The sequence below is a fragment of the Danio aesculapii genome, chromosome 5 (genome assembly GCF_903798145.1).
Source record: "Danio aesculapii chromosome 5, fDanAes4.1, whole genome shotgun sequence".
Classification (NCBI taxonomy): Eukaryota; Metazoa; Chordata; class Actinopteri; order Cypriniformes; family Danionidae; genus Danio; species Danio aesculapii.
Window position 1 is genome coordinate 66,024,230 of NC_079439.1, and position 21,888 is coordinate 66,046,117.

Below are 21,888 nucleotides of genomic sequence, written 5' to 3' on the forward strand. Positions count from 1 at the left end.
ATGCCACCCTACTTTAATTATTTAAACTTTAAACCTTCTTCAAACTTTCAGCCACCATAAAGTTTGTCTACTAAATTTACTTTTCTAGTTTCTTATTATCCTGTTTAATCAATATTGTGCTAATTATTTTGATAATATTATTAGATTGTCGGAATCTAATAACTTTATTTTATTTATTTGATTCCTTTTTTTATCAGTTAACTTAAGCTTTTGTTGTTGTTTATTTGTTTGTTTGTTTGTATGTTTGCTTGTTTGTTTGTTTGTTTGTTTGTTTGCTTGTTATTTTCGTACATTTTCTCTGAACAGTTTCACAGATGTCCTAAAAGTCGCTCGCAGCCCCTGGTGGTCCCAGACAGACTATTTAAAAATGCCTGCTTTGTTTATTTCATTTATTTTATTATTAGTAGTATTCATTCATTCATTCATTCATTTTCTTTTCAGCTTAGTCTCTTTATTAATGAGGGGTTGCCACAGCGGAATGAGTCACCAACTTATCCAGCATATGTTTTACACAGCAGATGCTCGTCCAGCCGCTACCCATCACTGGGAAACGTCCATAGACACTCTCATTCACACACATACACTACGGACAATTTAGCTTACTCAATTCAGCAATAGACGAATTACCAACCTACATCACACATGACGTCACACGGGTTCCCGGTTGCAAAAAGAGACCGGTTGCAATAGCGTCTTTGGCTAAAAGGGAGCTGAATGGAGTGAGGACCTAATAAAAAAATGCTGGACTCTGCAGTTTTCATGTCATATCAGGTAAGTTCACGCTATGCTGAATCGTACACATTACTCATTTTTGATTGCAGCAATGATTTCAGCAAAAACAGTTACATATGGTTAATTAAACTGCGGACACTGAATGCTAAGAATGAAACGTGAAAGTGTAAGTTATTAAGTAAACTTGGTTTTATAGTCACACATTCATTCAGTGACAACTTGTGACACACACCCTATTGTTTACCACAGCACTCTGAATATTCGGTCTGAAATAACCTGCAAGTGTGACTTGAAAACAACATTAACACTGTTTATTTGACTGTGAATAATGTTGTACTTTGATAGTCATTGGCTGCTAATATGGCTGCTAATTCGCTATTTAGAGTTTGCAAATGTAACGGAGGCCAGCTAGTAAGTGCTGTAATACTTTTATGAAATTATATTATTAAGGAGAATGTGCGAATATAAAACCAACTTTACATCTATGTGTAAGTTCACATACCCTGCCGTACAGGTGTAGTTCGCTGTCAGAATGCATTCATTTTGCTTGTTAATGATTAATTACCCAGGCCTTGTACAGTTCCGTCTTCTTTCCTTGTCTTTGGCTAGGCAGTACCTCGGTTTTTAGCACTACAAAGTTTTGAATCTGGTAATCATGGAACATTATTTCTTGCACATGACCACACAGAACAACATTGTAGGCTTCCAAAGACTTGTAGATCTTTAACTTCTCTCTTGTCAAATCACTTGGAGTTTCAATGAGATAATTATTTCGGGCTGGATGCTTGGCTATTTCATCTTATCCAATATCTATTGGGAGGGTGCTATCGCAAATAGCCCTGTCAGACAAACGCCGCTCATTTTAACCTTAATTTTACTGAATAACTGTGCTTATCACTGGGTGACAAGCTGTTATAATATGCTGAAAGCATTATGTAAATAATATAAATGATAATATGTAATCAATATAACTTATCTCTAATACAACAACAAACGCTATGTCATTCCCTTGCCCGTTTTTTTTTTTTCTGCCATCTCGCTGCGCGTGCATCCTGAATGTTTCCAAACATGTTAATTCGTCTATAGCACATGTCTTTGGACTGTGGGGGAAACCGCCAATAGTATCTGGATGCAGTCTTTATGATGCAAGCTGAGATTGCATCACTCAGCGATGCGATGTCAGACCATAGACTGTAAAATATATCCGACACAATGCACTCAATGGAATGAGTGATGTCACTGTGATGGGTAGGGTTAGGGGTGGGGTTAGGTGAGTGCATTCAAAAGCATTGGATGCAGCTCAGATTGCACTGCACCAGGTCTGCATCCAGACCCCTCTCGAAACCGGAGCACCCGGAGGAAACCCACGCCAACACGGGGTGAACATGCAAACTCCACACAGAAACGCCAACTGACCCAGCCCAGGCTCGAACCAGCAATCTTCTTGCTGTGAGGCTATCGTGCTGCGCCACCGTGATGATTATTAGTAGTATTCTTATTTATTAAAATTACCTGAATAAGTACAAATAACTGATCTATAAAAGAGAACTTATATATATACAGGGTGGACCATTTATATGGATACTTGTGCTTAATTTTAACGTAACTTATTCTTTAATGAGTTATTTTCAAGCCCCCTCACATATATTAATACAAACAGGACGTTAATATCACCAACCATTCCCATTTTATTAAGGTGTATCCATATAAATGGACCACCTATATATATACACACACACACACACACATATATATATATATATATATATATATATATATATATATACGCAAGTATATCTCAGTGGTATAACTATATTGCAAAAATGTGAAAGTAGTAATAGCAAAAACTACATAACTTGTAAATAAACATATATACAAATAAATTAAATATATTAAAATATAAATAATGAGCCAGACGGGAATAAATTACACAGTTGTTCTCTGTTTAGCAAAAATGACTAAAGGAAAAAAGAGAGTCGGAAGTGTTTAATGATCATTTCCGGGCAACGCTCATGGTCAAATAGAATCCAACATGGCTGCTCACATGTCCAGACTCAGGGGCTGGAGCCGAGCACACAGGTTTGCTGTAAAGTCTTTGTTATTGTCTATTGTGAAGAAGTTTATTACATATTTAGTGTCGCGGCAACGTGTTTGTTCTGACTTCCTGAAATAATGTATTTCAGATGTTCTCTGTGCCGTATGAAGTCGTTTTATGGCGGTAATGTAGGGGACGTACAATATCTCGCGTGTTTTTCCTGCACTTCAAATTCACGTTAAACTGTATTGACAGCGAATCTCACAACTGCCGGTGCGGATAAATTAATGATATTATTGCTGCTGATTTAACTGTGGTGTTGTTTAGTGCTGAGAAACCTGCAGAGCAGTCAGTAGAGTCCGTGTAAGGTTAGGGGTGTAAAAAATTGAGGTAATGTTGGTTTATTGAACAGTATGCTTGTGACACAGTGCCTATAATGTTATTGAGCTAAAGTTGGTTTATAATCACACATTTATACTCTCTTCTTATTAATTTGCAAATTCTAAATAGTGAAATCATATTAGCAGCCAATGACAATCAAAGTACAACAATGTTCACGGTCAATTAAATAGTGCTGCCGAATATTCAAAGTACCGTAGTAAACAATATAGGGAGCATGTCATAAGTTGTCATTGAACGAATGTACGAGTATAAAACCAACTTCACCTCAATTAGTAGAGTCAGTGTAGATAGGTAAAAAAAAAGAGGTAAAGTTGGTTTTATATGCTCACATTGTTCATTTTTAAACAGTCACAACTTGGGACACGGTGTCTATGATGTTATTGAGGTAAAGTTGGTTTTATATTAGCACATTCGGACTATCTTCTTAATAATAAATATTCAGAAAAGTATAATTTGCAAATTATAAATAGTGAAATCATATTAGCAGCAGCCAATGATTATGCAAGTAACAACATTGTTCAGTCAATTAAATAGTGTTAATGTTGTTTTCAAGTCATGAAACTTTGCGATCTTCGTCTGAATATATAAAGTATCGTAGTAAACAATATAGGGAGTATGTCACAAGTTGTCATTTAATGAATGTCCGAATATAAAACCAACTTTATTTCTATTCACTAGAGTGAGTATAGATGGGTAAAAAAATGTAGGTAAATTTAGTTTTACATGCGCACATTTGTTGATTTTTGAACAGTGACAATTTATGACACGGTGCCTATGTTATTGAGGTAAAGTTTGTCTTATAATCACACATTCTGACTTTGTCCTTAATGTTATATTTTCACAACGTATCCTTTGCAAATTCTAAATAGTGAAATCATTTTAGCCGTTTAATCCAACATTTTTTAAATGTGCAGGTATGGCATCGCAGTATGTCGACAGTACAGCAGCGGCACCTCTTATCCCAACGTGTCTCTGTCCACTCCTCTGCCTGGCATCCCCAAACCCGTCTTCGCCTCAGTGGACGGACATGAGAAATACGAGACCAAAATCACCACCTTAGAAAACGGACTCAAAATTGCATCGCAGAACAAGTTTGGGCAATTCTGTACAGTTGGAAGTAAGTTCAGTGTCGTTTTCTGATGTTGTTTGGTTCATGTTCATGTTGTCTAGAGCCAGTACCATGAAGCTGAATTAGCTGCTAGCTAGTTAAGTTTCAGTTTAGTTTGCACTAAGTCTGGGTTTTTGGGTACCATGAAGGTAGCTTAGCTGCTGAGTATTACCATGGCAATAAAGGGTGAATAAAAGTCACAATTTATACAAACACACAATTTACATAATATTCATATATGGTTCCCAAAGATGGTTAAAGTCCTTCGCTTGCCTTTAATGATGAAATTTAGTACTTTACAGTTCAATATCTCTTTTTTTCACAATTCTATGGATGGAGCATCCATGTGTTTCCAGTATGCAATAGCTCATCTAGCTCGAAAACCAAAATCCAAACTTTTTGTCTTTCCAATTGCTTTCCAGTTCCATAGGATACAAACCAAGAATACAGAGCTTGGCATTCAAAGGAATTTGACAATGTAAAAATCTGTCTGACATCCATCCGATTATCTCTTTCCAAAACTTTTGTATTTCAGGACATTGCCAGAGGCAGTGATATAGTTAACCATTATCATCTAAACATTTAGAGCACACATCTGGAATCTTAGCAGACATATGATGAAGTTTAACAGGGGTTATATACATTCTCATTAACCATTTATGTTGAAGTAGTTTAATCCTGATATTTATTGTTTGTTTGAGCTTTCAAGCAAGCATTATTCAAGTCTGCTTCTTCTATGTCTTCTATGTATCTGTTTTCCAGGCACTTAACTTATCCAATGTTGATTCAGTACTTTGTGTGATTATGAAGTTGTAATGCATTAAAACATGACCTCATACTTCTAAATTTTGTATAGTTATTTCCTCTAATTTTGATAAAGATGGTATACAACTAATTCAATTCAATTCACCTTTATTTGTATAGCGCTTATACAATGTAGATTGTGTCAAAGCAGCTTCACATAAAAGGTCACAGTAAATTGGAACAGTGTAGTTCAGTTTTTAGTGTTTAAGTTCAGTTCAGTTTAGCTCAGTTCAGTGTGGTTTAATAATCACTACTGAGAGTCCAAATACTGAAGAGCAAATCCAACGATGCGCAGCTCTACAGATCCCGAACCATGCAAGCTAGAGGCGACAGCGGAGAGGGAAAAAAAACTTCACTAATGGCGAAAGTGAAGAAAAAAAAACCTTGAGAGAAACCAGGCTCAGTTGGGCACGACCATTTTAATTTCTCCGCTGGCCAAACGTCTTGTGCAGAGCTGCAGTCTCAGTGGCGGAGGCTGGAAGCTGGCCTCAGCGAAGACTCGTCTGTCTATGGAGCGTCATGACCACCACAGTAGCTGCTCAGGATACGGCCTGGTCCAGGATATGGAAACCTTGGGATCATCTCGTCGTTGGTCTTGGATCGAATCAGTGACTCTGCATAGTCTGAGGGCCTCGGGAAGAGTATCCCCAGGTGGAAATGGAGAATAAAGAAAATAATTAGCGTAGCTGCTGTTCATAGTGTATATCAACAAGATGCAGAACCTGTGTGGAAGCCCGCTAAGTGGTGCACAAAGTGTATTCTTTACTGACCAGATAGGTCTTTAATCTGTTTCTTTTGATGACCTGTAACTTAATTTATTCCATTTCATCTTTATACAATGCAGTTTTATTTGCTTGTTTAATTGTTCAACTTCTACTCAAATACAGTTAGACTTATGCATAAAATTTGGCCAGTAAAATCATCCCAATCAATATAAAAGTATGAGTTTTTTTCCAAATTGAGCTATTCAAGTCCTCTGGTGAAATAATTATGTTCATATCGTAATAAATATAGCAGAAAAACTAAATATCGCGATGTCAAAATTTTTCAACGTCATTCAAATTTAACTGAAACTCAACTTGGCTAGCCAGCTAATCTAGCTTCATGGTACTGGTCACTGAACACCCTTTATACTGAGTGTTTTATCTCGCCCTTTTGTTTTTAGTTTTGGTAAACTCAGGTTCACGTCATGAAGCAAAGTATCCCAGTGGAATTGCACACTTTTTGGAAAAGCTTTCCTTTTCTGTAAGTGTTAATATTTTGAGTTGGATTTCATTGATGGTTTTATACTTCATTGCTTTGACGTTGTTATTCTTGATTTAAAGTCTACAGCCCAGTTCGGAAGTAAAGATGAAATTCTGCTAACACTTGAGAAACATGGAGGGATATGCGACTGCCAAACATCCAGGTGTGTTTGTGTGTGTGTGTGTGTTTTTATATCACTGTGGGGACTTGAACATGCATGCACACAGACTCATGGGGACCTAAATTGGGTAAACATGCTTAAATCATGCATAAATCATTTTGAAAGTGTAAAAATGAAGAATGTATACAGTGATTATTGGGTTTAGGGGTAGGGGGATAAAATATACAGTTTGTACATTATAAAAATCATTGTGGCTATGGGAATTCATTCATTGAAGTGTATATTTATGCCGCTTTTCACAATAATTATCGTTCCAAAGCAGCTTTACCAAATGTTATTACATTACCATCAAAATCAGAAAAGTTAAAGAGTTGTGTATAGCAATATAAATATAGTAAACCTACAGTTATAGTGTCAATCCAAAAAAGTGAAGTCTATGATTATAAAATATATGTTCAGTGAAGTGCATTTGTGTATTAATTATTTATTACTAATAATTAAATAGTTTAACGCTCTTTAGAATTTTTTTGATCCTCATGCTTAATTTCTGTGTCATTTTGCAGGGACACAACCATGTATGCGGTTTCAGCTGAAGTGAAGGGTCTGGATACAGTAGTGCATCTCCTGTCAGATGCAGTTCTACAGCCCCGTTTATTAGGTCAGTGGCTGAAACGCAACTAATTCATTTAGGTTTTAATATCAGGTTAGGGCTGGAAAAAAAGGTTCTTTCTCAATATTCGTCTTGAATCCTTGTGTTCTCGTTTAACCTCATCATCATCTGCCAAAATTGAATTTTAATTACTCAAGACGGTAAGAAAGAAGGACATGTGAAAGTACCTGGATGTGATCATGATATTGAGGATCTAATGCAGACTTAAGTGCTCCAGTAGCTCAAAATCCCAGAAATCATTGCAACTACATAAAAGAGGGAAACGCAGCATTTTATATTCATATTTCTTACTACGCTTCAGAGATTTGACTTGTTCATCTCTGGAGTTCTCAAAATGAGACGTGAGAAGTAAACGTTCACATGAAAATTAAAAAGTGTGCTTGTAAGGCTTTTGTGCATGTTATTTGGCATATATATATATATATGCCAAAAAGAAAATAAACAATACATTTAAAAGTTTATGAATGTTGTATATTTTCCCTGAAAACTTGTGAAGGACAAAGAAGACCCAAGCGTCTAATTTCTCACAGGATGTTTTCAGTGTTACTGAGGTTTTTCCACATGATAACTTGGCAAGTAAGGTGTCCACAAAGCGAGTTATTGGTATTGAGAAACAACCAATTAGTTGTCGTCTTCAGTGGTTTGCTTTGACCGATTTCTGTCATTTCTTTAGATGAGGAGATTGAGATGGCCAGAATGGCTGTTCGGTTTGAGTTGGAGGATCTGAACATGAGGCCTGACCCGGAGCCTTTACTGACAGAAATGATTCATGCTGTGAGTAAGACCACCTCTGCACACTTCAATTTTTTTTTGTAGATAACTGAAATGCACAGCGGACGTCTTCGATTCTGATTAATTCTCCTTCATTGTAGAGAAAACAGATTGGAAGTATTACTCTTTCCTCATAATACACGGGTTTCAACGTACATTAATTGACTTCAAAGGGCTCATGTACAGTGCTCAGCAAAATTGAGTACACCCCATTTTGAAAATGAATATTTTTATCCATTTCTCAGTGAATATAGGCAATGTATTTTGGTGTATATTTATTAAATTATTATTTCAGTCACCAAACATATTTAGAAATTGAAAGATAATACAATTAAAATTCAGCGAAATAATGCAAAAAATTACAACCTACAAAATTTCAACAAAAGTTTTCATTTGTTTTTGCTTCTCTTTTTTCTCTCTCTTTTTTTAAAAACTGTATTTAATATTTTTCTATAACATAAATTTGGCTGTACTAGTTTTTGTACCGTTATCATTAAGTTTTTTTGTTAGCTAAAGATTTTGCTTTAGTACTGACTAATCTTATGTATATGCAAAAATATAATATTGCATAGCTTCTTATTAAAAATATGAATTTAAAAGAGAAATTTGTGAGGGGTGTACTTGTATATGCTGAGCACTGTTAGTAATGGAAATTAAAATTTGAAAAAATCGACCATTATAAAATCATTAACATGCATGCAAAAAAAAAACGTGCAACATATTAGCTCAAACATTTAAAAAAATATTCTCTTAAAGGGTCACGAAACACCAAGACACATTTTTTGAGCGCTTGACAGTCATGTATGTGTCCCACACTGCTAAAAACACTATATTTCACACAAAAAAGTGAAAATTGGTTGTTTTTGCGTTATTTTGAGCAAATTTGTTTTTCCGGTTTGAAATGAATTTTTGAAGCTGTGTCACGGCGATTAGATCCTTTCGTGTAATCCAGCGTGGAGACTGGATGTCTGTACCTGCGAGTACATCACGACATCTCTGTGTGTGCGGCGATAATTCATGAGATAGACTTGGTTCAAACCAATCAGCACGCTCTTGTGTATGAGGTGCAACTTCATTAATATGCATGATAGATATATAAATAAATAAATAAATAAATATATATATATATCCTCGTTATTATGAGTGATTGTCTAAATTGTTCAAAGACTTTAATTGTGTACATAAACTTGCATTTGTATTTAATTACCGAACAATTTAATTGTAAATAAATGTTTTTTTCAGGTTAAAAATCAAAACCATCAATTAAACAAATTAAAACCAAACCACAATCTATAGCAAACTGTAAAATAATGTTGAAATAAAAGTACATTTAAAAATGCAAAACCATAACCTTGGCATTAGTGAACACTGCTTAGGGAGCCTTTCGAAGTCTTCATTTTACACTTCCTTCAATGTTTAGGCTGCATACAGAGGCAACACCGTAGGCCTGCCGCGCTTCAGCCCTGCTGATAATGTGGAGAAGATCGACAAGAAGCTACTTCACAAGTACCTGCAGAGCTATTACTGCCCCGAGAGAATGGTGCTGGCCGGCGTCGGCATCGAACACGAGCAGCTCGTTCAGTGCGCCAGAAAATATCTCCTGAATGTTCAGCCAGTGTGGGGCGAGAGCAAGCCTGCCAATGTCGACCGCTCTGTGGCACAGTATACGGGTGGCATCGTAAAGGTGAGTGGGTTTCTGAGACCAGCAGATTGTGTTGAATACAGGGTTCCCATCCTTAACTAAGTGTTTTTGAGTGGCTGTCATGTGTGTGTTTACGTGAAATAATGTATGATTGAGGTGAACTGCTGATACACTAATAAATTACTGACTTTATAGCAGCATTTCTGTTTGCTGTTACCAATTGTCTTATCTATAGATTTTCACTCAGCTACATATTTTCTTTTAAAATATAGAGATAATATTTTATTGTGAAAGCTGCATTTTATCAATGTCAGTTTCAAGGTCAGTATATTAAGGTAGTGTTTAGAAAAAATAAAACACCCGCAAAGACACTCTACACAGTAGAACATGAAAACTTACTGCCAGCTAGTGTTTTACAAGTGTTATTGCAGAGCAACACAAACTGCACGCAGAGGTAAAAATGCACAGCTATATTCGAGCCATGCGCCGTGGGTCACACTGATCACTCGATGCAGAAGTATAAACCAGCCTTTACACTCATGCATTGTCAAATGTTTAACATTTATGGATATGTTTAACCACTTTTTAATTGTTTAAAGCTTGAATAATTCTTTCAAATTTAAATCTTTACTAAGAACTACAGCAAAAAATAAATTAATTAATAAAAGGAAATATACAATTGAAAGCAAAAATTCTATAATTCAAAAATTGTTATTTTTCTAATATTTCCCTGTCCCTGCGAGGACATTATTCACAATATTTCTTAATATTTTTTTTCTGGAAAAGTCTTGTTTCTTTTAATTTTGCTGGAATAAAAGTTGTTTAAAATAGTTATAAATGATTTTTCTTTAAGGTCAGTGTTATTAAAATAATTAAAGATTTATTATTATTTATTATTAAGTTTTTTTTTTGATTGGCTGCATAACAAACCACTGTTATCCAATGACTAGGGCCAGATGGAATCTGCAGACATTTTTTGCTGTTTCTGCGCAGAATTTTGTTAAAAATTTGCGGATTTATGCATAATGATTTTGGGAGGATCATAATTAAAAACTTAATATATGAAATAAAAAGTAAGACCTTTTAAACTTTTATTTAATGTTTACAAAGCAAATCCAATTTGACCCACTTTATTTGGTAAAAAAAAAGTCTCTCATATAATATGTCTACTAAAAGACAGAAAATATTACTTCACAAACTGTATTGTAAATAAATCATATGAATATTTCATATTAGTCAATAATATTACTGAAATCAATTTTAAAAACTGAATAAATATAAATTTACACATTTACACAAGTAAATAAATAGACTCTATGATGGGCTAAAAATCTGCAGAATTCTGTGTGCGCAGATTCCGTGTGGGCCTACCATTAACCTAATTAAGTTAACCTAATTAAACCTTTTCAATTTCTCTTTAAGATGAGTACTATTATCTTACAAAATAACTAGTAAAATATGGCCATCATGGAAAAAAAAAAAAAAAGAAATTAAAAATGTCGAAAGAAATCATTAAAATAGGAAATAAGATTTCACAGGATGGCTAATAATTTTACCTTCAACTGTATATTTTATCAGTATTTAAGAAATTATATTCGATTTATTCCCAGTATGAGCTTAAGGGACTCGAATGGAATTAATTCAATCCCTTTAAACACGACTGCTCTAAATTACTGAAGCCATTCAAAACATCATCATTACTATTTACATTTTGAATGTGTTGTAAATGTTAAGTGTAATGTTGGATAAATATGCTGGCGTATTTATAGGTGCTTGACGTTGTTTTAAATTAAATAGTGCCTTTAAAAATTCCTTAATTCTGCTGTTTGTGAAAGAGTGGGAGCTCTGCTAGTATTAAAAAAAAAAAAAAAAAAGAATAGATTGCTTCAGCTATTTGTTTCTTCCTCAGGCCATCTCCAACTTGAATAGTTAGCACCTACTGTTTATGGTTTTTGTAACCAATAAAGCCACTTAACTGTGAATACTTTTTATATAAATATTTTTATTTCTTATTTTAACTATTAAAAAAATAATCAATGCACATATTGCATATTAACCACATAAACCATCTACACTAGCTGACAAAAGTCTTGTCATCAATCCCGGTTGTAAGAGCAACAAATAATAACTTGCCTTCTAGTCGATCATTTGGAAAAGTGTCAGAAGGTAGATTTTCAGATGAGTCCTCTGTTGAACTGCATCCCAATCATCACAAATACTGCAGAAAACCTGTTGAAACCCACATGGACCCAAGATTCTGACATAAATCAGTCAAGTTTGGTGAAGGAAAGATCATGGTTTGGGGTAACATTCAGTATGTGGTGTGCGAGATCTGCAGAGTGGATGGCAACATCAACAGCCTGAGGTATCAAGACATTTATGCTGCCCATTACATTACAAACCACAGGAGAGGACAAATTCTTCAGCAGGATAGCGCTCCTTCTCATACTTCAGCCTCCACATCAAAGTTCCTGAAAGCATAGAAGCTCAAGGTGTTCCAGGATTGGCCAGTTCAGTCACCAGACATGAACATTATTGAGCATGTCTGGGGTAAGATGGAGGCATTTAAGATGAATCCAACTCTGGGAGTCCTCATTGCCATTCCAGATGACTTTATTAATAAGTTTTTTGAGTCATTGCGGAGATGTATGGATGCAGATGTCCAAGCTCATGGTCCAAGTTTATTCTGATTGTAAACTTATTGTGTGCCGTCAGATGGTGAAGGACATGTCCGATGTGAGTTTGGGCCCAACACCCATTCCTGAACTCACACACATCATGATTGGGCTGGAGAGCTGCTCCTTTTTGGTTAGTTTCTCATATTAAATGCGTTTAATTATGTTTTATGAAACCGCTTGTGTGCTGATGTTTGTTTGTGGCCGACAGGAAGAGGACTTCATTCCCTTTGCCGTCCTTAATATGATGATGGGAGGCGGAGGCTCTTTCTCTGCCGGAGGGCCTGGAAAAGGCATGTTCACCCGGCTCTACCTGAATGTTCTCAACAGGTGTGTCTTAATTTCTTCATACTCTGAAATCACACCAGGGTGTCTGCATGTTTCTTAGTTATATTAAAGACTTTTTAAGACCTTTTTAATACTACACAGAATTAAATTTAAGACTAATATTATAGCACTGTTTGCAAAAACCCTATGCAGCACACAATTAATGACCATCAATAACACTGTTAATAATCAGTGGTGGAAAGCGTACTGAAAAATCATACTTAAGTAAAAGTACCATTACTTGCCTAAAGTGTAGTGCAAGTAGAGTAAAAGTATCTGTTGTAAATATTACTCAAAGTAAAAGACATTTTAAAGATGCTCAAGAGTAGTGAGTATTACGCTGTAAAAAGCTAATGCATTTACATGTAATTTGTGGATGTGTGTAAACAGAACATTCTGTAGTGCATTTAGTTATTACCCAGCAGGCACACAATGTCATAAGACGTTAATATTAGGTTAGATTTAGGTTGTGATGTCAGGTGACCAAATTTCAATGTCTAGCCAGCGTCTAAGGATTTAGGTTGTGTTAAAACAGGGGTCCCAAACTCCTCCCTCCAGCCTGCAACAACATTCGGCCCACCCCCGCCCCACTCTTCAGTTCGCGATCGCCTCTTCCCTCCCCATCTTCAGTTCGCGATAACCCCCACCCCCCTCCACACACACATGTCGGTTTTTTCAGCACATGTCCCTTTGAAAGACTCTGTACGGTACTGTTACAAGACCCTCATATCGTTGGTCAGTCACTGAAATGCCCCCCCACCAATTTCAGTTTGAGACCCCTGTGTTAGAAAGTGACCAAAATCCAACATCGAGCCAACATCTTAAACCAACGTCATTTTGACATCATCCATTTATTCATTCATTCATTTTCTTTTAGGCTTAGTCCCTTTATTAATCTGGGGTCGCCACAGCGGAATGAACCGCCAACTTATCCAGCACATGTTTTACCCCTTCCAGCCGCAACCCATCTCTGGGAAACATCCATACACTACGGACAATTTAGCCTTCCCAATTCACCTGTACCGCATGTCTTTGGACTGTGGGGGAAACCGGAGCACCCGAAGGAAACCCACGCCAACACAGGGAGAACATGCAAACTCCACACAGAAACGCCAACTGACCCATCTGAGGCTCGAACCAGCGACCTTCTTGCTGTGAGGCAACAGCACTACCTACTGCGCCACTACGTCGCCCATATTGACATCAAATACTGATATTTATTTGTCAGGTATGGCAACCAAAATCCAACGTCTGATAGACGTCAAAGTGGTAACATCCACACAACGTCAAGCTATAACATCATTAGACATTGATATTTGGTTGATTGTAGGTTAGACGTTGGACATTGGGGTTCTGCGGTGATTTTTCAGTTGGACGTTTGGCTTCTGATGTCAACCTGATTTTCATTTCCAAACAAAATGCAACGTCCCCACGACGTTGGGGTACAACATCAATCTGACGTCATCTTGACGTCTTGTGCCTGCTGGTTGTGTAAGGCCATTTCGGTCATCATACAGTAAACATCCGTCATCTTCTCATCAGTGACATGCATGTAAACAGCCTCTGGGTCAAAGCGATTGAACATCTTGGACACTTTTAATGCTTCCAAACAGTTTGCTGCAATTATAAAACGCCCATGTCTTGAGGTAGTTCATTATGATGCGATTTGATTGGACGGGAATCACAGGACTACTCAGCCAATTCTCATATACAAAAAAAAATAAAGTGGTGACTACAGGTTGAAGGAAGGTAGTGGAATAAAACTACCAATACAGGACTAAAATGTACTCAAGATAAAGTAAAAGTACACATTTTTAAAACTGCTTAGTAAATTACTGTTTCTGAGAAAAACTACTCTATTACAGTAATTTGAGTACTTGTAATTTGTTACTTTACACCACTGTTAATGCACTGTTGATGCATATAAATTGTGGAAAACTTAAAAACATTAATATTAACAATGAAAATAATAATAATAGCTCCAAAATAGCTTAATTTATTAGTTTTTTAAATTGTACTTTTAAATTACTATTATTATAATTTTTTTGTCTTAACACCCATCTAAGACTGATTTGTGTGCATGCTTTTTTTGTATGCAATTTTTTATTATTATTTTCACGTTGACTGTTTGATACATGCTCAAATTGCTGGACCAAAAATGTGTTTGGGAAAGATTTTAAAGCTGTGTGTCAGGCACCTATAAATCATTTTTCATCATTTGTTTGTGACCTGCACAGGCATCACTGGATGTACAACGCTACTTCGTACCATCACAGCTATGAAGACAGTGGTCTGCTGTGTATTCATGCCAGTGCAGACCCAAGACAGGTACACTAGTTAGGTTTTTAGTTATAAATATTCCTGCAATACAGCACGTTTTCTCAAATATTCATTTTGTAGGTGCGGGAAATGGTGGAGATCATCACAAGGGAGTTTATTCAGATGACCGGGACGGCAGGAGAGGTAAAACCTTCCTTTAGTCCATTCCGTGTTCTCATCCAAACAGGTTTTTTGTAGACCGGATTATAGTAAACTTCTATTATAGTGAATCTGCAACTTTTATATTTCATCCAGTACCATAATACAAGTTTATATTAGTTATTAAGTGATGTAAGTTAAAATTACTTATACCGTGGGGCTGTTAAATGCTTGATTCTGATTGGCTGATGAGCATTTTAAGAGTGTCATAAACGCAGGTCTTAACTGCATTACCGTTTCCTATCAGTTCACTGAATGATTTCAAATGGTGTCAATTATTTCACAGCCAACAGCAGCCAAAAATCCAGTCAAAATGGAACAAATTATTTAAATGAGATGACTTAGAAACTAGTTTAAGGACCAAAATATCTGAAAATGTCTTCAAATACAACATCTGAACAGTATATTTGTAATGTGCATTTATTGTAGGGATGGACGATACCATTATTTTGGAACCAATCTGATCTCGAGACCAAAATTCTGAGTATCGACCGATACCGATCTGATCCCGATACTGTCGTTTTTATCATTTTTAAAAAAATGTATTATCATAATACAGTTTCTAAAGTTCTGGTGATAATCTCAAATAACATATCATCTTTAGTAAAAATAACAGACCTATAGGCCTGCTGTATATGACCGATGGCACATTCCAACTAAACATGATGCTTGCTATAAACTATAGGCTACATTATTTGAGCATTCATTATGACATTGATCTGATCTGTTGTGGTCCAGCTTATGTTTCCTTTTTAGTATTAAGATTTTTCATTAAAATCTGCAATTGGCTACCACTATTGACCCCTAATCGTTGGTAAAATAATCAGCCTTTTAGGAAAGCCTGATATTTTCCTGCAGGTTTAAAGCAGACTAAACTAAACCATCTGATGCCAGTTTTACTTAATAAATTTTCCCTCGCCTAAACTCGCCGCGAGTGACACGGAGAAAGTGAAAGCATGAAACTAATTTCGTTTGGTATGATTTGTTGGTTATTTTAATGTATTTTTGTTGGTCAGTTATCTACAAAATAAACAAGAATATTTGAGGTGAAGTTCAAAACAAGGTCCGCTTATGCTTCAGCGCACAAACTAATATTCACAGTTTCAGAGTAGCCTATATTAGGCTAAATAATTTCCTGTTAATGACAATTCGTACGCGCCAGGCTGTCAGTTTTACTTTTATTCATTTAATCAACTACTTTGACCACAATGAGCCAGGCTTTACATACTATTTGCAGCGCTTGAAGTATTCCCCTTCGGAAGAATACACTCAGTCAGAAGGATGAGAGAACAGAAACTTATTGTAAGAATAATCTTTTGGAGCGGCGCATGTCACGTCTGCGTAGCCGGTGCCTGAATGAAGCTCTTGCATCACTGACACAGAGCGCAGCCCTCTGGTATACTGCCACTTCTAAAATAGCAGCACAAAAGGGCTAAATCAGTGCGTTGAGGATCTGTCCAATGTATTATTGAGCCCTTTCTCATTTAAAGTTTCAGGTAGGCCTACTTTGTGTGTGAAGAGCTACTCCAAAGTTGCGAATGCGATCTGCTGATCTAACAGACACAGCGCAACATGATTTAGAAACAGAAATGAACTCTGTTGCAGGACAAAATGAAGCCTTTTAATGCAAAACTAAATGCATTTCTCCACCGATTACTTAAATTAACAGGAGCAAAAAGTCTTGGAGAAAGTTTTTTGTGTTGTCATGAATGCGACACGCAGTTTGAATTGTGAATGAATGAGAATAAGTTGACAGGCGCAGCGGCGGTAAGTACTGAACATGAATTTAACCACTTGAATATTCATCCGTGCATCACATTAACCTGTAGAATGGCTTCAGAACATTTAGGATATAGTAGGCCTACATTTCTAGTGCTTATAATAGACTACCTTCATGGCTTTTGTTAGCTTATAAATTACACAGAATATAGCGCAAGATCGGTACCAGATCCAGCAAAAATATGCAGTATTGGTGCAGCCCTAATTTGTGTATGGCCATACTCTCAAAGCGCTTTACAATCATGTCAGAGGGTCTCAGATATGTATGTGGTAACCATAATAAAAATAGAATAATTCTCTCCAGCCAGTTTAATTATAAGAAAATAACGCACAGCCACTGCACTTCACACCATGACCATATCACCACCCCATCGTCAATTATTCCATGCACGATGTATAATCCTATATATGTAATTATAGAGCCTGTAATAACAAAAGTCTATCAGCATTAGCTGCATTGATGAGCTAAAATGTGTGGTTTGTGCAGATGGAGCTGGAGAGAGCTAAAACCCAGCTCAAGTCTATGCTCATGATGAACCTGGAGTCTCGACCGGTTATCTTTGAAGACGTGGGTCGACAAGTGCTCGCCACCGGCAAGAGGAAGCTGCCGCACGAGCTGTGTGAGCTCATCAGTAAGTGTGATTTATGCCTATATCAACTCTGAGTTTAGCCTATTTAGACTCGTCAAATGAATTGAGTCAGTTTAGGTTCAGAATAAAGCCAATGCTTTTTCTTTTTGTTAGAACGCTTTAGTTTTTATTAAATGCGTTTTTATGAGTTCTCTTCCATCAATATTCCTCAAATATCAAGCAGCAGCTTTTAATCAGAATGTTTTGGGCTTTTTGAACAGGAAATCTGCATATTAGGTACGTTTCTGAAGGATCATGGGACACTGAAGGCAGGACTTTTTTGCAGAAATATGAAATGGAATTATCAGTGGAATTATAAGTTTCATTGTAAGCTGTTTTGAGATGTTAAGATTTAGGTTTATCATTTATGTACGCAGTTGTCAACAATTTGATGTGGATAAAAACCTTGCCCTAAAACTATACAACAACACCCATTCTTGTCTTAGGACAATGAGGTAACTCTCTTAAGGACATTTAAACCGTGACACCAGAAAAGATTTTAGAATTCTTATCATATATTAACAGTAAACATCTTATTTAACTTGTGTATTCATTTGTTTGTTGTTCTTAATTGTTTATTTAAAAATTATTTCATATTGAAATGTTCTTGCCATGAAAATAGCCTTGGTTGCTGACATGGCAGTAAATCAAAAATACATTACATTACATCACATTAGGACAATGAAGCCTGTATAAACACCGAATTTAGCATATTTATATTTGTGAAATCAATTAACTAAAGGTTAGGTTCAGTAAAAAATGAATGCATTTTCTTTTTTTATTCAGCAAAGATGCTTTAATTTTTAATAAATGCATTTCCTCTGGACTTTCTATACAGGAAATTAGTTTCCACATCAAATAGCAGCACACCTGTTTTTAATATTGAGAATAAGAAATGTATTTTTGAGCAGGAAATCTGCATCTAAGGCACATTTCTGAAGGATTATTAAAGGTTGGAATTTTGCAGAAATATGAAATCTAAACATTTTAGAGTTGTAAGTTTCTTTCTAAGCTGATGTTAAGATTTGGGTTTATCATGTATATACACCATTTGAATATCAAAACTTAATACTTAAAACTTATATACTTAATACTTTTAAAACTTAACTATATACACATTTTGATATCAAAACTTTCATCAAATTGTCCTTAAACTATTCAACAACACCTATTCTTGTCATGAAAAACTTTCTTCAACTTTCAAATCATTTTAAACGAGTCCGAATTTTCTTTTATATCAAGCGACCCAATCCAACATGCATTCATTCACCAACAATACATCTCAATAAAACTTTTAGCAATACACTATTTAAAACTAATATAATAACAGTCTGTTGTGCATACATTTAATTTAAAAAGAGTTTTTTAAAGTTATGTTGAAAAATAAATAGAAATTATACATCTGGGGTCTGCTTTAAAATATAAATGTAATATATTTAAAATAAGTAATAACTTATTAGAATTAGTTTTTTGATGGGGCAAGTAAAAAGTTACATTTCTGCTGGGTCATTAAAAAAATCCTTAGCCCTATAGAAGTCTAAAATGTCAGAAATGTCATTCTTAATGGTCTTAAAAAGGTCCTATAAAGTCTTAAATATGACTTGGTGAACCTGCAGAAACCCTGCTGAGATTATTCTGATTATTCCTAATGTGTGCTTTCAAAGTGCTGATTGGCTTACAAAAAGATATAGAACCAAGTTAGAATTCACCTATGTAGATAACGACTTTGTTTTATAAATGAAAGATCTCAATTTGCACAACTTAAAGAAAAAAAAAATCTAATATAAATGTTGTCTGAACAAAATTGTGAATAAGTTGACTAAATGTCATAATGCCTGGATGACGATGATAACATTTTAAATATAGAGTTGAAGTCACAATTATTTGCCCAGAATTATTTGAAAGATTTTCCAAATGTTTAACAGAGGATTTTTTTCACAGTATTTCCAATAAAAAATTTTCTTCTGAAGAAAGTCTTTTGTTTTATTTTAGCTAGAATAAAAGCAGTTTTTACATTCATTTTTTTAACATTTTAATGTCAATATTATTAGCCCCCTTAAGCTATTTATTTTTGATTCTCTGCAGAAAAAAACAACTTACCTAAGTAACCTAGTTAAGCCTTTATATGTCACTTTAAGCTGAATACTAATGTCTTGAAAAATATCTAGTAAAATATTATTTACTGTCATCATGGCAAAGGTAAAATAAATCAGTTATTAGAAAGGAGTTATTAAAACTATTATGTTTAGAAATGTTCTGTCCCTTCTAAAAATATACAGGGGGCTAATAATTCTGCATGAGTGTGTAGTTCTATTATCAAGCCACGTACTGCAAGCATCTCTTAACCCACTTGTCTTTGTTTCAGGTAAAGTTACAGCCAGCGACATCAAGCGAGTTACGATGAAGATGCTGCGCAGTAAACCAGCAGTGGCAGCGCTGGGAGATCTGACAGAACTGCCTTCATACGAGGACATTCAAGCCGCTCTCTCCAGTAAAGACGGACGGCTTCCTCGCATATATCGCCTCTTCAGATAAAGAAAAAAACAGCTATCAGACCCAAACAAGCTCACTCTGGACTGGAGTTCAGGTGCAATGCTGAGAAACACTGACTGGATTTCATTCGCATAGTGTTTGAAGGTGACCTTCAAGGGATAGTTCACCCAAAAATCACGTCATTTATTATATTTATTATTATTTACAAATGTAATTGGGTCGTCTTATAAAAATCTTTTACACACAAAAAGTCAGAGAATTGATGATCATATGAGGGTGGAGAAATGACAGAATGGGTGGAGAATCCCTTAAATGTTTAATGCTGGAGTTTGGTTTCTCTCTCTCTCACACACACACACACACACACGCACACGCACACGCACACGCACACACACACACACACACTTTCTCATGGTTTTGTTGAACCCCATCATGTGTCGAAAGTAAATTAATATGCTCGTTTTTTACATTTTCAACTTAACCGGCGCAATAAGTGGACATTTTCCCCATGCACTTTGTTCATATCTGCACAGGCTGTGTTTTTCTGTGGAAAGCTGTTCCTCACGTTACACTTCCGCAAATCTGTATAAAACTTTTAGCATTTAGTATATTAAACTATTTATAAACTACAACTTACTGTTTACTGTAGCGGTGACAACTTTAACCATCGAAAACCCTTCAAATATTACCATTTATCCCTAAAATACATGTCAGTTTCCCTAATAAATAAGTTATTATAAGTTTTCAGGATTTTCCATGAATAGGTATGTGTTTAATAATGTTCTTTTGTGTTTAATTGTATACACTTCTGATCATTTTTCATATATCATCATTTAGAACGGTGTTTCTCAACCACGTTTCTGGAGGGCCACCAGCACTGCATGTTTTGGATGTCTCCTTTGTTTGTCACACACATGACGTCTTTCAGTCTCTGCTAATGAGCTGATGATCTGAATCAGGTGTGTTTGGTTAGGGCAGGGGTGTCAAACTCGGTTTCTGGAGGGCCGCAGCTCTGCACAGTTTTGTTCCAGCCCTGATTAAACGCACCTGATCAAACTAATAGAGTGCTTTAGGCTTGATTGATACCTACAGGTAAGTGTGTTGAAGCAGGGCTGGAACTAAACTCTGCAGGGCTGCGGCCCTCCAGGAACTGAGTTTGACACCCCTGAGTTAAGGAGACATGGTAAATGAGCAGAGCTGGTGGTCCTCTAGATACATGGTTGAGAAACACTGGTTTATAGCATTTATTTGCAAAGAAAATTAATATAAACAAATCCTTACATATTCTAATTTGACTCAAAACACACATATTAATGATATATATATCTAGAGAACAGTAATAACTCTGAAGTGGTGTCTTTTTTATTTCTAGAGCTTTATTTTAGATCACTCAACAGGAACATATTCCCTTGCACTTCTTCAATTGCTGTTATGTTTGTTCATTGCTGGTCATTATGTTAATAGTGATGGATGAATCTCTCATTTGGAAAAGGAAAATAAACGTTTGGTCCTTTCTTTAAATTGTTTTGTGTTATATTCTTGTTGAAACTCTACTAAACTACTGATTTTTGTCTTGTGCTTTCAGATGTGCAGAATTCTTGTTTGAGAAAGTAAAAATTAAAACATGAAACTATAAATCAGCAGAAGGTGGCAGCAAGTGCCTGACTAATAATCGAAATGATTCACCCACAACAGTTGATTCATTTTTCAAACAAAGCAAGCGACGGTCTTAAGCCTCATTCACACTCGCATGTGAAATTCTGTTGTATGATGCTGTGAAAAGGGGCGGGATTAAACAAAATGATTAGATATTTAAAAAAGCGAGTGATTGGTCCATGTTGTAAATTTCTGTACAGAGAGGTCATGTTTTGATCTTCAATTGGTCTCACGCAATCATGTGATTCGATTTCACAACTTGAACTTTCCGACGCAGCGAACTGCGAAACTTGTCGCTCAAGCTTGCGCTTCCAGTCTGAC

The 21,888-nt window shown here is 35.8% G+C and overlaps 1 protein-coding gene across 1 annotated transcript; it reads left to right on the top strand.

Moving 5' to 3' along the window:
- The first annotated feature begins 2,742 nt into the window (after positions 1–2,742).
- Positions 2,743–21,432, top strand: pmpca (peptidase, mitochondrial processing subunit alpha). Its single transcript, XM_056458722.1, has 13 exons — positions 2,743–2,811; positions 4,084–4,286; positions 6,247–6,326; positions 6,407–6,489; positions 7,011–7,105; positions 7,791–7,891; positions 9,309–9,572; positions 12,246–12,338; positions 12,417–12,535; positions 14,770–14,860; positions 14,933–14,995; positions 17,277–17,421; positions 19,784–21,432. Exons 1-13 carry the CDS (start codon positions 2,765–2,767, stop codon positions 19,951–19,953), a joined length of 1,554 nt encoding a protein of 517 aa, XP_056314697.1. The 5' UTR covers positions 2,743–2,764; the 3' UTR covers positions 19,954–21,432.
- The last annotated feature ends 456 nt before the right edge of the window (positions 21,433–21,888 follow it).

Bases quoted from the DNA above. Each gene is read 5' to 3' on its own strand.
- pmpca (XM_056458722.1), top strand. From the start codon at position 2,765: ATGGCTGCTCACATGTCCAGACTCAGGGGCTGGAGCCGAGCACACAG. The intron at 6,327-6,406 runs GTAAGTGTTAAT...CTTGATTTAAAG, and splicing joins TGGAAAAGCTTTCCTTTTCT to TCTACAGCCCAGTTCGGAAG. The intron at 6,490-7,010 runs GTGTGTTTGTGT...GTCATTTTGCAG, and splicing joins TGCGACTGCCAAACATCCAG to GGACACAACCATGTATGCGG.